Source organism: Lactuca virosa, chromosome 5, assembly GCF_052849685.1.
Source record: "Lactuca virosa cultivar CGN04683 chromosome 5, Lactuca_virosa_CGN04683_v6, whole genome shotgun sequence".
In the NCBI taxonomy this organism is placed as follows: Eukaryota; Viridiplantae; Streptophyta; class Magnoliopsida; order Asterales; family Asteraceae; genus Lactuca; species Lactuca virosa.
Genome location: NC_136430.1, coordinates 149220718 through 149236918, shown reverse-complemented (window position 1 = coordinate 149236918; position 16201 = coordinate 149220718). Strand labels below are relative to the sequence as shown.

The window sequence follows — 16201 nt, the reverse complement described above, 5'->3', positions numbered from 1 at the left end:
TCGTCATATTTATATTCATATATGAATAAAACATTTATCAGATTTTTGTTACAGTTAATTCGTTATTCATATATGAATAAGTAGTATAAATGATACTTAAACTGTAAAAAAAATTAATTATATATTTTTATTTATAAGTGAATAACGAATGTACTGTAGCAAAAATCTGATGCATTTTTATTCACTTATGAATAACGATAGCTGAAAATATAAAAAAAATAAATTTTTTATTTTATCTTAAAAGTATATCAATATGGATGTCTATTTGTAGAGAATAAAAAATCATAAATTTTGGTATATTTAAAATCATTTTTCGATATAAATAGCTTCTTAAAAATTAAAAAAACAAAAAAAAAACTATGTTTTTGTATATATTAAGGTAATGATTAGCATAGTTTAAGGAAAAATGTTTTGTTGGAAACACATGTGTATTCCTTATCAATTTCCGCTGGTACAACAAAGGCTTTTGCGGCAAAAATAAATGAGTGGCTGAGAACGATTCTCCCATTCTCAACCTTTTTTATTTTCTCAATTGAACTTACCTCTATATATATATATATATATATATATATATATATATATATATATATATATATATATATATATATATATATATATATATATATATATATATATATATAGGAGTATGATCAAATGAGAACACTCAAAATGTTGAGAACACGAGAACAGATCTGAACCATTTAAAAAACTAAATCTAAGGTTATTATCGAATAGGCCTTTTATGTAAAATTTTAAAAGTTACAGGTATTAAAGTGTAACTTCAAATGGTGATAAGGGCATTATAGTAATTGGACCTTTACCACCGTTATTTAATTCCTATAATTCCTCAATCACTCACCTATTTCCTTCTATTTCCCGTCTCTCTCTTCATCTCTCTCTGTAAACCTAGGTACGCCCCCACCCTACATCATCGATCCACCACAAAAGGGAAAAGAATGGTGGGACAGATTGGAATCGATGAAGCCAAAAAAGGGGAAGGGGAAACATGATCTCTGAATTGCTTTTGATCGGAAGGGAAGGATTCACGAACGGAGCAGGGATCGGGAGGCATAGTCGATTGGGGAATGTTCGATCCTCGTCTGATCGAGTGACAATGAACGGAAATAGTTCAGAAATCATTTGGGCTGCTCTCGTTTGTTTTTGTTTGATTTTAACAAAAATCGAAGAAGAATAAGAGAATAACAAAAAAATTCTTTTTCACTTTTCTGTTTTGGAACAGGATCTCCGAATTGTTGTTGATCGGAACAGGATTTCCCATGAATGCGTCGATCGGGTCTCACGAGGTTGCGTTCATGAATTTTCTTCCCATGCCCATTAAGTACGATTAAGAGTCAATCCAGATGAATCGTATTTTGGGATTGTGTACTTTGCGTCGTGCATTAAGAGGAAGGGAATAGAGACGAGCGAGAGAAAGGGAGTGACGGGAAGGAAGCCTTCAATCCACCTTGGGCTATGATGAACTCAACAGTACCGATTCACTCTTGATGTCGTTGTAGTCGATCGACAAGGAAGGAAAAAAAGGATGATGAAGGGGGGGTGTGTGATTGGCGATGCAAGAAGAGGGGGGAATTTGGACAGGATTTCCTATGAAATTGAAGCTATAAATCAACAATTGGTAAGTTTTTATTCTTCCTTCTATTGTGTTCATAGGTCAAATTCTAGCAATCGGATATCCTTCACTACAGTGGTGAATAAATTCAATCAACATAGTCAGTTGTGTTCGTTATAATCACTTATGATTATAAAAATGGTTGTACATATGATTAAAAGACGCTGATAATAATCATTTATGATTATAACAACATATGTTTTTCTACTAATCATTCATTTTAATATTTTGTTGGTATTTTTATTGTCTTTACATGTTATTGTTATTTTTGTAGATATTAATCAAAGAAAAAGGAATGCTAGAATTTTTTAGATTTCGTGTCTGCTCCTACTCGTTACACAAGCTCGCGAGCCATTTGATTCAAAGAGAAGGAAGGGGTTGTGACCAATTCAAGAAAATGGCTGATATAGGGATGAATTTTGCAATTTTTTTTCATTTGAAATGGTTTAATCATTGTTGAATAGCAGTGTATTCATGTGTGAATGAATGTATTCATTTATGATTAGAGGTATTCATTTATTCATTTGTAAATAGTATGGTATTCAATTGTTAATAGCAATGTATTCATTTGTGAACAACAGTGTAATCATGTGTGAATGAGTGTATTTATATATGATTAGAGGTATTCTTTTATGAAGAAATGATAATTTTTACACTCATTTTATTTTCAGTTGATTAAAAAAAAGAATTGGAATACTTGTAAATTGATGTGTATTCATTTGTGATTGGAGTAGTATCAAGTTTTTTGAAAAAAAAATCGTTTATGAATACAATATTGATTTGGGGTTGGATTTATATTCATTTTTTTGAAGGAAAAAACGTGAAATAAGAGAAAAAAATTTATTTTTTTAAGAAAAAAAAATTAAATTTTTTTTCAGTTTTAAATTTTTTTCGTAAAATGCTTTTTATATTCCATTAATAAGAAAAATAAAAAATCGAATATTTATTTCTTTTTTGGTAACTGATCCTAAATTTAAGGGAATTTGATTGAATTTTTTTTATTTTAATTTAATTAAAATATACAATTACTAACATACCCTTATATATTGATTGGTCCAGAATTGTTCTCGCGTTCTCAACATTTTAGATGTTCTTATTTGATCCTTCCCCTATATATATATATATATATATATATATATATATATATATATATATATATATATATATATATATATATATATATATATATATATATATATATTTCAATTGAGAAAAAAAATTTAAATAACTAGAGAATAAATCTGAGCCATTCATTTCGAATCTGCCTCTTAATTATACGTATTAGTAATTATTATATATATATATATATTAAACTTGTCTTAAAAGATGAATAGTAAACTCCTGTGTTTTTGGCAAAATTAGCCCTTTGACTCTTGCCAACGAAATTTTTTGTTCGTCGGTAATTGTGTTGGGTTTTTTTTGTACATATTATGATCATTTTTTGTTCGTAGGTAATTGTGTTGGGGTTTTTTTGTACATTTTATTATGATCTATACACGTGTTTCTCATCCTGCATGCTGCTTACTGTTTTCCATGTATATCCATTCTGTCTCGCTATCTCCGGTAGTTGTTCCCAATTATTGCCTTCCGTCTCTGCTTCTCATTTCAGGTAAGAGCTGCTTCTGTTTATTTACTTTTGATTCGTTTGTTCTTCTTCTTTATGTTATTGTATTTGGGGGTTTTTCTTATTTTATTTGTGTTGATATGGGTTCTCGCAAGAATCATCGTTGCGGTGATGTTGCTTCCTCTTCCAGTTCGCCTTCTCTTACTGACGGTAGAAACGTTCGTCGTCGGTTGTATCGACGGACGGATGGTTTACGTGCTCTCCCTGAATATGTAGACTGTGGCGACTGTGATGCAGTGTGCGGTTTTTGTGGTGCTTTTTTCTCGCTTGGAGAAAGATATTTGAAAATGTCTACTCCTCAGCATCCAAGATATCATCGTTGTTGTAGAAGTGGTTCGGTTGTTCTTCCCTATCCTTCTACAATGTCGGATGAGTTTATGGCCCGTTTTGCTAACGACCATTTTTTATGGGAGATTAGAGCTTATAATAGTATGTTCTCTATGACATCTTTTGGAGCGGATGTTGATGATGATGTCAATGATGGTCGAGGGCCTTTTGTGTTTAAGATTTCAGGACAAATTAGTCATAAAATTGGTTCCCTGTGTCCAGACCCTCAGAAAGGACCACGGTTTCTTCAGCTTTACTTATTTGACACAGAAAATGAAGTTGATAACAGGTTGAAGGTTTTTGATGGTCCAAGGAAACCAAATCTGGATGCAAGTATAGTGTTGTTTCTGGTTTTGTTTTTTTCTCAGAACAATGAATATGTACGAACATTCAAGACTGCAAAAGATATTGCAGAGCAGCAAAATATAAGTTCTTATTCCGTTCGTTTGTTCAGCAATGTTCCGAATCGCAGATATGATCTCCCTTCACCGGGATCCTTAGGTTGCATTGTTAGTGGTGATGACAGTAATTGCAGTGCCTATGATATTGTAGTCCATTCTAATTCTGGCCGGCCACAGCGTATTAGCAAGCTTCATCCCTGTTACATGCCCGTGCAATATCCAATTTTGTTTCCATATGGTGAAGATGGTTGGTCTCCATAGTTGAAATTGAGAAATGAACTTGGTGTCAATGCTCGGAACCTCACAGTTAACATGTACTATGCATATCAGATGCATGCTCGACAGGGAATATGGTCTCCAATTTTAAGTGCCTCCCGCCTCTTTCAACAGTATCTCGTGGATGCATACACTTGTATTGAGGGTGCACAGTTGGACTAGTCTTCGTTCTGAGTATGTTAGTGGGCTATACGATGCGCTTTCAAAGGGGGACAGGGAGGGTCGGTTTGTAGGCAAACGAGTATTTTTGCCAACCTCTTTTACAGGAGGTCCCCGGTACATGTATAGTCACTATCAGGACACACTGGCCATATGTAGAGTTTATGGTAACCCACAATATTTCATAACTTTCACATGCAATGTAAAATGGCCAGAGATAAGACGATACATGGATAGATATCACGAGAAGGATCCAAATAGCAGGGCAGATATCATTGCAAGGATTTTTAAACTGAAGGTTCATGCTTTTTTGGACTTCTTGAAACGAGACATGACTTTCGGTGATGTTGATGCATGTAAGTTATTTTGTTTGCCTATGACTTGAAATCTATTATTTGTTGAGATTATTTTTGGTTGAAATATCTTATCAGCTGTTCAATTTTCATGATTATTTTGCTTATTTCTTACTCTTTATTGTGACACGAAAATGAGACAAATATAATTGTATGTCACTGTTGTGTGATTGGAAATTGTTAGGTTGAAACTTTGTTAGCTATAGAAAGATTATCCAGGGGCGTTTTAGTCAAAAATTGTTAAGATAAATTTTTTTTGGAGTATAAAAGTAGCATCTAGAGGCAATTTGGTACAAAGTTCTTAAAATATATATATATTTTTTTAAGAATAGTATGCAGGGGCATCTTCGTCCAAAAATCTTACAATCTATATTTTTAACTATATACACGCTATGCAGGGCGAGTTTGGTAAAAATTTGTTTCCATAAAATTTTTATATCTATAAAATTAGTATCTACGGGGATTTTAATGAAAAATTTTTTGTAGGCAGTCCTATAAGTATAAAAACAGCGTGCAGCATATAAAACATACATTTTACAAATAATTGGAATGAAGATACAGGAGTCTATCGTCTTTCATCTATAGCTACCTGTTTTCTTGCATTATCATCCATTTTCGTTTCAATGGTTTACCGTTTTTATATGTTTTTTTCTTTTCAGTATTTAAATGGTTTGTATAGATATGTCATGTAAGAATGTGATAATTGTATCCTTGCATTTGTATTCAATTACATTCCCTTATCCTCATTTCTTTTTTAATTCAATGGTTTACAAATACTGACTCTTTTTTCTAAAAGTGGATAAGTAGTTTGTATTTTCATATCATCTCAGATTCTTACAATTCTGTTTCTCAATCCATATTAAATTACATTGTTTTATTCTTATCTTCGATCTTCCTGTATTTCATACACCCTAAATTTGATGTGCATATCACTACCATAAAACAAAGTGCATTTTTTTTAATTTAACAAGTATAATTATGTTGACAGATTTGTATACAATTGAGTTTCAAAAGAGAGGTCTTCCACATTGTCATACGTTATTATGGGTAAATAGTTCATCTAAAATACGCCATGCTGAAGATGTAGATACATATATAACTGCTGAATTGCCAGATCCGGTTGCGGAACCTGCATTGTATAGAACAATTACTGAATGCATGGTTCATGGTCCATGTGGTCCACTAAATGAAAGAGCTCCATGTATGAAGGATGGCAAATGCAAGAAACATTTTCCAAAGCCGTTTCTCGATTCTACATTCTTTGATACTGATGGTTATGTGCGTTACAAACGATCTTCAGCAGCAAAACACATAACACCACGTAGGATTCCAATAGATAATGGGTATATCGTACCCTATAACAAAAGGTTATGTTCTCGGTTTGATGCACATATTAACGTTGAGTACTGTAGATGGAACATGATGATAAAGTATCTCTTCAAGTACATTTCCAAAGGAGCAGATCGTGTTAGATATGCACTAGAAAAAACTGAAACACAAGATAGAGGTGGCCCAAGTGTTGTGACAAATAATAAAGTGGATGGAAAAGAAAAGGAATCATGTTTTGTAAATGAAATTCAGAATTTCATAGATGGAAGATACATCTGTCCACATGAGGCGGCATGGCGTATTCTTGATTTTCACATACATCACCGACACCCACCTGTTCAGATTCTGTCCGTTCATACAAAAAACACACAACATATTGTGTTTAACGAAGAGAGCACAATACAAGAAGTTTTGTCCAACCCAAATGCTTCTAGAACAACCCTTCTTGCATGGTTTGAGAGCAATGCAATAGATTCGTCTGGTCATGATGTCACATATGTTGACTATCCAAAGTATTACAAATGGGATGGTCCTTCTAAATCGTGGGAACGTAGGGCTGATGACACATCAAAAATTTTTGGCCGGTTTGTCTTTGTTCATCCATCGTCTGGTGAACTGTTTTATCTGAGAATGTTACTTTATCATCAGAAGGGTTGCAAATCATTTGAAGATCTACGTACCGTTTCCAACATTATCCATCCAACCTACAGAAGTGCGTGCAATGCATTAGGAATAATTGGAGATGACACCGAGTGGATGAACGTATTCGTTGAAGCTTCAGTCTGGGCGACTTCAGCACAACTGCGATCCCTTTTCTGTCACCTGCTGCTTTTTTGTGAGGTAAGTAATCCACGCCTCTTATGGGAAGTGGCACATGAAAAGATGTGCGATGATTATCTGTACACAATGAAAACCAGAATATTGGATAGGTCTTTGTCTTTCAAGGATGATCTCATAACACAGCAGTTGCTTCACAATTTAGAGTATACACTTCGTTCTTCCATCCCTTCAAGATCGTTACATGATTTTCATTTACCGATGCCATCATCTGATATCCTTCCTGTGATTGATAATCGACTCTTACTTGAAGAAATGGCTTACAATAGAGAAGAACTACACAAAGTACTTAATCAATTTCTGCTATGATTAAATGCACAGCAGATGTCAATCTATCAAATAGTTATTGGGTGCATTGAAGATAAGAAACAAATATTGATGTTTGTCTATGGTCACGGTGGCACAGGCAAAACTTTTCTATGGACTACGATTCTTTCTTATCTTAGATCAATTGGGAAAGTGGTTCTGGCTGTTGCTGCATCTGGAATAGCATCATTATTACTTCAATCTGGAACAACTGCACATTCAAGATTTAAGATTCCAATAGACCTGACAAACAAAAAATCCTGTGATATAAAAAAGAGAACAATGTTAGGTGATCTCATGTGTCATGCATCACTTATTGTATGGGATGAAGCACCAATGAGTGACAGAAGATGTTTTAAATTTCTCGACAAGTCACTACAAGATGTTTTAGATTGTAAGCAAAAATCATTTGGTGGTAACTCTGTCCTCCTTGGTGGTGACTTTCGACAAACACTTCTGGTTGTCCCTAAAAGCACACGTTCTGAGATAACGGCGCTTACACTACCAATGTCATATCTATGGCCTCTTTTTGAAGTTAGAATGCTTACGGAAAATATGCGTTTACTTTCGAATACAGATGCCGAGGCATACACAATATCAACAACAGATTTTGCCACTTGGCTTCTCAACATTGGAGATGGTTTGCTTGGATGTCCAGATACAGATGATCCAGACAACACATCTTGGGTTCAAATTCCAGATTTGCTGTTGATCCCGCCTGGACCAAATGCGTTACAACATCTTATACAGTTTGTGTATGGAGATTGTATACTCACCAACCCAACTGCCAAAGACCTTTTAGAAAGGGCGATTGTCTGTCCAACAAATGAAGTGGCAGATAACATAAACAACATGATCCTGAAAACTATCACAGCTTTCGGTTTAGTATATAACAGTACAGATTCAATGCAGCCAAATGGAAAACACACGTCTGATCTAGAAGGCCTATATCCCACAGAGTACCTGAATGAATTAATATTTCCAAGAATCCCACCTCATGCACTTTACTTGAAACAAGGAACACCAATTATATTATTGAGAAACATAAATCAAAAGGAGGGATTATGTAATGGTACTCGGTTAATTGTTTCACAACTTCTCCCAACCATAATTGAGGCTTCTATAATGACTGGAACATATATCGGAACACGTGTATACATTCCTCGCATAAAATTCATACACACACCATCCGATTTTCCATTCAGTTTTTCACGAAAACAGTTTCCAGTCAAAATCTGTTATGCAATAACAATCAATAAAAGCCAGGGACAATCTTTAAAAAAAATTGGAGTTTATCTATCTCAACCAATTTTTGCACATGGGCAATTATATGTAGCTTTCTCCAGAGCAACATCACCTGCATCTATAAAAATTATTATAGAAAGAAATGAACATCTGATACCCACAGAGACAAAAAACATTGTGTACAAAGATCTGCTACGCAATGTAGTCCACAAACAGGTCCATAATACCCATAACAACCTAAAATATTGTTGGATTAATGTCTAAGTCCATAACTATATTTGGTATGTACTTGACCCGACCCGGCATGGTCCATTTGTGTTGCACTTCACCGGCACAATTTATATGGATAGTCTTTTGAGAATAGTATATTTATGATTTATATTAATATATTATAAGTTCTAATATATTAATATGGAATCATATTATTTAATTAGTATTGATCAAGAATTAATTTAGAATTAATTAAGTGATCAAAAAGAACTAATTAAATATGGACTCTTATATATATGGAATGGGCCAAGTTCATTTAGGTTGGGCTAAGCTTTCATGGAAGGTCCATGGAGCTTTTAACCCATGGATCCTATGTAAATGAAAGGTCATGGGTATTAGGGTTTACATGGATGTAACCCTAATCCTCCATAATATATAAAGGGGTCATTGGCTCACAAAATTGGCACAAGTGTGTGAAAATAAGAGTGGGCCGATTTTAGTGTGCATACATATTCTCTCAAGTTCTTCCAAGGTGTTTTGGTGATTTGTGATTCCATTTTAGGCTTCCACACTATTGGAGCTAAGCTCTTAAAGCTTGAAGACATCAAGCTACATCAAAAGGTATGTCATCTAACTAGAACTTTGTAGTATAGGTGCTTCATAATATGCTAGTTAGGATGAAACCTTGGAATAGTTAATATTTGCATGTATAATAGAGAAAACATAGATCCAAGGTTTATAGGGTTGCATGTACACCATAGGAGTGTTAGAATGCTCAAAACCCAACAGTGGTATCAGAGCCATGGGTTGTTTTCTGTTATATTGATGCAAATGTTTTATTTTCAAGTTGAAAAAAAGGAAAAAAAACATGACGTTTGTCAAATTTTAAGATAATTACTTGTTTTGTGAAAAACGAATTATTTGTAAAATTTGAATCATTTGTTATATGAGTTGAATTAGGTCAAATTTAGTAAAAGATAAAATGATATGATTATTTTATTAGTTTTAAAAGTTTGATCTAAATGTTTTAAGGAGTTACATATTTTTGTCATAAAATTTTGGAGCTCAAAAGTTTTTTTTAAAGTTGTGATCTTAAGGGTTTTTGAAACTTCCATAAGTTATGGATATGAAAGTTTTTTTTTAAAAAAAATTTGATTCAAAGTTTTTATGGAGTTAAAAAATTTGGTGTTAATGTTTTAAAGAATTCCATAACTTGTTCTTAAGTTATGGAACATGGAAAGTTTCATCATAAAACACCATTAATTCCATAAGTTATGGAATCCAAAGGTTTTCAAGAATTACAAAACTTTCCCTCAAGTTTTGGAATTTGAGAAAAGTTTTTTATGAAAAAAAGAATTGAATTCTAAAACTCTTGGGTTCATAACTTAAACAATTAATTAAATGGTTTTAATTTTGAGTTTAATAATTGGAATTATGATGTTTTGTTGAATAGTTCAAATTAACTCTTATGGACTTTATTAATAGTTAATTAAAGCGTTTAATTAAAAGAGTATTATTAATCCATAAATATATGGTTTGAGTTTAATTAAATTAAAAGTCTAGTTTAATTAATAGATTAAACCACCAAGTATTTTAAATGTCTAAAATACACCCTTATACTATTATAATATTAAAAGTTTAATATATTATATGTATAAGAGCAAGTCGTCTTACCATTAGTAGGCCTCATTCACGAAGCCGGTCTATAACGGGGGTATAAGGATACTGCCTATAAAATGGCAGTTTAATGGGTGTCCACTCTCACTCACCGCTTCCTTGACCGGTGGAGGGTCGTTAGCCGAATAGGTAGGACAATGACTATAATTCTCCCTTCATTATAAGTATAATGATAAATACTAAGTAACTAAACACTTATAAATTCCCAATCTTATTTACTTAGGAAAATGTGAATAAGGTGCTAATCCATGAAATTACACTTTGCACTTTGTTTAAGCTGTTAGTGGAGCGTGTGTGGTTAACCAGCACACTAAGTATGAGATAGTCCCATTACCAAATGGTCCATATGTTTATTTTGCCAAAGGAAGGGGCGTTGATTGCAAAGCTGCCAAATTTACCTAAGGGTGTTAAAGTCAATAACTTTGACTCTACATCAGGTAGAGCCCATTATCTAATTCTGTTAAGTTCTATTATGAGATCCTCATTACATGATGTGACTGGGTCACATGTTGATGTTTTAAGAATCAAAGAATGGAGAGAAATCTTAAAGGAAGTATATGCTGATTCTGATCGCGAAGGTGGATTTCGATCGCATAAGAATTTTGAGCAGTTGCTTAAGAAGTTATGATATATTGCTAAGGAATAGATAACAACAATTTTCCATGTGGATTGTAAAGATAAGTTTTTCCGCAAAGTTTTAAAATAAAAGAAAATTGTTTAATTTTATTTATTTGAAGTATCCTTACAATGGCATTTGTGGAAAATTGTTGCTTATATGATTCCACTGACAGCAATATTGGAAAATAGATTTGATTCTTTCATTTGTGGTAGTGTCTAAATTTACCAAATCAGGAAAGTTCCTCATCACCCAAGTTTCAATTGGACCGAAACTTGGAATCATGCAAGTTGAATAGTATGATGAATGAGAACTTTCAAGCATTGGAAAATCAAGACTAATTACTTGTTCACATGGATGTGTGAGTCAAGTGAAGGACTAAAGGGATCGAGTACACATTCTTGTGCACTGGTCATGTCCACCACAAAGCTCGTTAAGAATATTTGATTTACTAAAGTTTAGTAAATATGGTTATACTTACAAGTTGAAGTATAATTCTGAAACATTGGAAAAGTCTCAATGTATGGCAGAACGAATGGGAAGAATCAAATTAGGCAGGAAGATAAAAGTTTCTCAAATCTGAAAAGATGGGAGAGTACTTTAGTATCATGTTTGTGATCATCTTAATGATTTAGAAATCATATCACAATTAGTCCTCTAAAGGTCATCTTAGTGCATTCTTATGACTAAGAAGAGGAGTCATGAATTGTTGAAATGGTTAGATCAGGAAGATGAGTCATACTTCGTTCCAAAACAATTCTTAGAGTCATACTCCAAGATTGTAACTTGAGTGACATATCTTAAAGAAAGGTTTAAAACACTTGTCAAATGTAAGAGTAAAAGTGTCCTACTCTTGTACATTTGAAATTGGTAAGTTGTGATGTTTTGGATAAAACAAAGACCAACTAAGGCCAATTGTGTGAAGTGTTTGTCTTGATAAAGAATCCGCACTATCTCTTGAATATTTGGCAAGATAGTCTTATATGTCAAGAGGATAGTGGGAGTCTTAAAGATCCTAAAAAGAATTTCAAGAGGTTTATAACCTATCGTGTTGACATATTCTGTGCCCATTCCAGTTAAAGTTGGCTTTGCATAGGAGTTCTGAAAGTTCTCAATTGGTTGCATAACAACTTGGAAGCAATGGCAGGCCCTGTACTGCCAGGTGGCAAGAAGTTAAGATTGCATAAGTTCAGTCCATATGAGTTTGGATTTGTCATTATCCTTGTCTTGTGACTATGGTTTTGATGATTCACATGGATAAGAACACATACACCATAAAATCTAAGGGTCATAAGGTTTCTCTCCGATTCATGAAAATGATGGTGAGGAAACACTTCCACCAAGTAGATTTGAAGCAGATGGCAAAAGGTCTAAACAATTGAGACTATGATTACGGCATCCCTTTTCATAGTTCTGAAATTGTTTAGACACACATGCATGCTATCTAAGGAAAGGTGTATGATTTTGATAAAGTTTTATCAAAGCATCTCGTATCAGAAATCTGAACTTTGGTAAGAAAGTCAATAAAGTATTGATTTGTAGAAGTCCAGCTGATTTCTGAGTACATGTCAAAGCTAGTGGGAGCATAAGTGTTATGCTAATAATCATCATGTTAGTGGGAGCATGATAATTATTGTTAGTGTTGCAAGTTAGCAATGTTAATTATAGAAAACAAAAGTTTCAATTCGTGAGGCTGCAGGGATTGAAAAAGTTGTTTTGCTATAATTAAGGGAGAGGATATACTTCATTTCAGTTCTAAAGGCTTAGATTGAGACCTTAATCATCTTTAGTCAAGAATATATATATGAATTTCATGTTGGATTGGTTCAACTTAAGGAAATTCTATATATTGCGTTCTCAAAATTCGATTATGATTACGGCATCCCTCTTCATAGTCAAATTTTGAAAACATGGCAAATAAAAATATTGTAGCAAAAGACTGGTCTAGAATCATGTCTTTATGTGAGACATCATGAATCGTTTACCATTTGCTTTGGGTACAGGATCGATTGCATGTGCTATAATATTTGTCATTTCTAAATTTTTCTAAATGCCCAGAGGCATTAAGAAGGAAAAAGGTCTAGAATTGGATATGACTAAAATGATTAAGCAATTGTCGAGGACAATCTGAGGTTTACCAAAGATTGGTTGCTCAGGGACAGTTGGAAGTATAGTGCTAATTTTGGAAGGACCATATTGACATATTCTGAAAAGAGGCATCTCTTATTCAGAAGTGATAGTCAAAATGAGAATATGGAGTTGTCTCCATAGGTGGAAGTTATCTGTGTAAGATTAGAAAACTTAATGCAAGAAGCATGTCCAAAGAAATGTACTTTGAATATGAGACTTAGTTTCCATGGAGTTGATCTCCATTGGAATACCTTATAATGACTGTTGACAAGTCTTTGTGACTTTGTACATATTCATTACAGGAGGGTCAGTGTATATAAGTTTAAAATCTAAACAGATTTCGATAAATGATAGGAATTTGAAATTCTCACATTTTTCGATAAGGATTTGGGAGTGTGAAATTAGAATCATTGAAATTATGTTCAATTGGTTTATTTCACAAAGTAAGGATCATAGACAAACATAGAGTGCATACTTGGTGTATGGCAAAGCTATTGTTTAAGAAAAACATAGTGTACATGCTTGGAGCATGGGACAACTAGTGTTTTTAATTCAAGTATAAAGTTGATAAAACCGAAACAATGAATAATGAGTAATCAGTATGGTGATAAATAAAAGTGTTTATTTATATTCATAGGGTTTGATACCATATTTGATTCATTTATTCTTGTGTTTCACTTTGCATGTTTTGACTTCCAGAATAACTAATTCGCTCTTCCTGAATGATTAAGTTATTCAAACCATCCACAGTCGGTCATATGTTGGAAGTAGATATGAATCAAGACTGTCATGGGTTGGTTTGTAGAGGTCCAAGTTGGTGGACAAAGTGGTGCTACAACACTCATGAGTGCTCATAAGTTCTGAGTATTGGATTCAACCCACGCTCATTTGAATCACTTCATGGATTTTATCACGAGTGATCATGAGACGATAATATCTTATATTCTTAAAACCTAGAGATATGAGTTGTTACTATGAGTTAGTTGTACATTGATTGCACGAAAACGCATTGGTAACTCGATGTTATAAAACGTGTTTTTGTGTATGATTCAACAAGTAGTAGAACAAGCCATATGAGTCAAAGTTTATCCATTCCTTTTACCTTCGGGATAAAAGCGATATCTGTGGGCCCCTCGATGATTTAGCAATGACACATGTGAGTGCTTGGCCAAGCCAGGACTGATTTGATTTGTTCAATCAGTCATTCATCATAAATCGAAAATCGGGAAACAACAAATGGACAGAGAGAATGATTATAATCCATGTCTCAGTCCATATGATATCTAGAATGGAGGAATATATGATCCTTTATCTAATGGACAAGTCATTGACAAGGTCAGAGTTCGACAGCGGCTTTAAGAGCTACGATTGCCAGTTAGGTTTTGAAGTCATACTCAATAATAGTTTTAGACTTATCCAAGTGGGAGACTGTTGGATTAATGTCTAAGTCCATAACTATATTTGGTATGTACTTGACCCGACCCGGCATGGTCCATTTGGGTTACACTTCACCGACACAATTTATATGGATAGTCTTTTGAGAATAGTATATTTATGATTTATATTAATATATTATAAGTTCTAATATATTAATATGGAATCATATTATTTAATTAGTATTGATCAAGAATTAATTTAGAATTAATTAAGTGATAAAAAAGAACTAATTAAATATGGACTCTTATATATATGGAATGGGCCAAGTTTATTTAGGTTGGGCTAAGCTTTCATGGATGGTCCATGGAGCTTTTAACCCATGGATCCTATGTAAATGAAAGGTCATGGGTATTAGGGTTTACATGGATGTAACCCTAATCCTCCATAATATATAAAGGGGTCCTTGGCTCACAAAATTGGCACAAGTGTGTGAAAATAAGAGTGGGCCGATTTTAGTGTGCATACATATTCTCTCAAGTTCTTCCAAGGTGTTTTGGTGATTTGTGATTCCATTTTAGGCTTCCACACTATTGGGGCTAAGCTCTTAAAGCTTGAAGACATCAAGCTACATCAAAAGGTATGTCATCTAACTAGAACTTTGTAGTATAGGTGCTTCATAATATGCTAGTTAGGATGAAACCTTGGAATAGTTAATATTTGCATGTATAATAGAGAAAACATAGATCCAAGGTTTATAGGGTTGCATGTACACCATAGGAGTGTTAGAATGCTCAAAACCCAACAAATATAACTTTCATATCACTATTAGTTACATACCTGTAACTATTTTCCAAACAAGCATCGATGCATACTGTATGTAATACCTAACATTTTTACCTCCATTTATCCCTATTTTCCTAACAGTGAAGACACAGTAGTCATGTGTAGTATATCCGATCTGAAGTGCGAAGGTGTTGGAGCTCCTTTACACGTAAGAATCATCCGCAAATGGAAGAATGATATTCGTCGATACGAGACATGGTACTTAGCTGCTGACAGATTTGTAAGTGTACAAAACATATACACAAAACATAAATATACAAAAACAGTTATTATGCCTATACTTTAATACTTAATTAATTCTATAGGGAGACGCAATACAAATTCTTGGACAACGTACCAGTCAAGCTTATATTGAATCAGTATTCAAATTATTCGATTGCTACACGATCTCCGAATACAACTGTCCAGAACTTGATAGGCACCAGAAGGTATTAGAGAATGTTTTCTACATTGAAGTTGGTCTCATTTCAGTCATCAAACAACTTCTAGATACAATGACAATACCAAAACACTGGTTCCGGTTTGTGACAAAATCGCATCTCATGGAACTTGGAGAAAAACCACCTTACTATCCAGGTATACAGATCCTTATTTCATTCTATATCATACATATTACTCACATAATAACATTAATTACTTTTTTAGATTTTATTGGTGTTCTATCAAAAATCAAAGACTGCAGAAAACAAGATGATGAGCCATATGTTTTCCTCCTCCTAACAGACACCAGGTAACTACAATATCATGGAACATATATTAAGTATACATTACACTTCCATCAGGTAGTAACATCATAGATTAAACATGTAGTGGCAATGAACTTCCAATAAACCTATGGAATGAATGCATCACAGTCCCAAC

General features: G+C 33.6%; 1 protein-coding gene across 1 annotated transcript; it reads left to right on the top strand.

Moving 5' to 3' along the window:
• The first annotated feature begins 4646 nt into the window (after positions 1-4646).
• On the top strand, positions 4647-7245 carry LOC145111863 (uncharacterized). The gene is made up of 2 exons (XM_079048108.1): positions 4647-4773; positions 5759-7245. The coding sequence occupies exons 1-2, from the start codon at positions 4647-4649 to the stop codon at positions 7243-7245; spliced, it is 1614 nt and encodes a 537-aa protein (XP_078904234.1).
• Positions 7246-16201: the final 8956 nt, after the last annotated feature.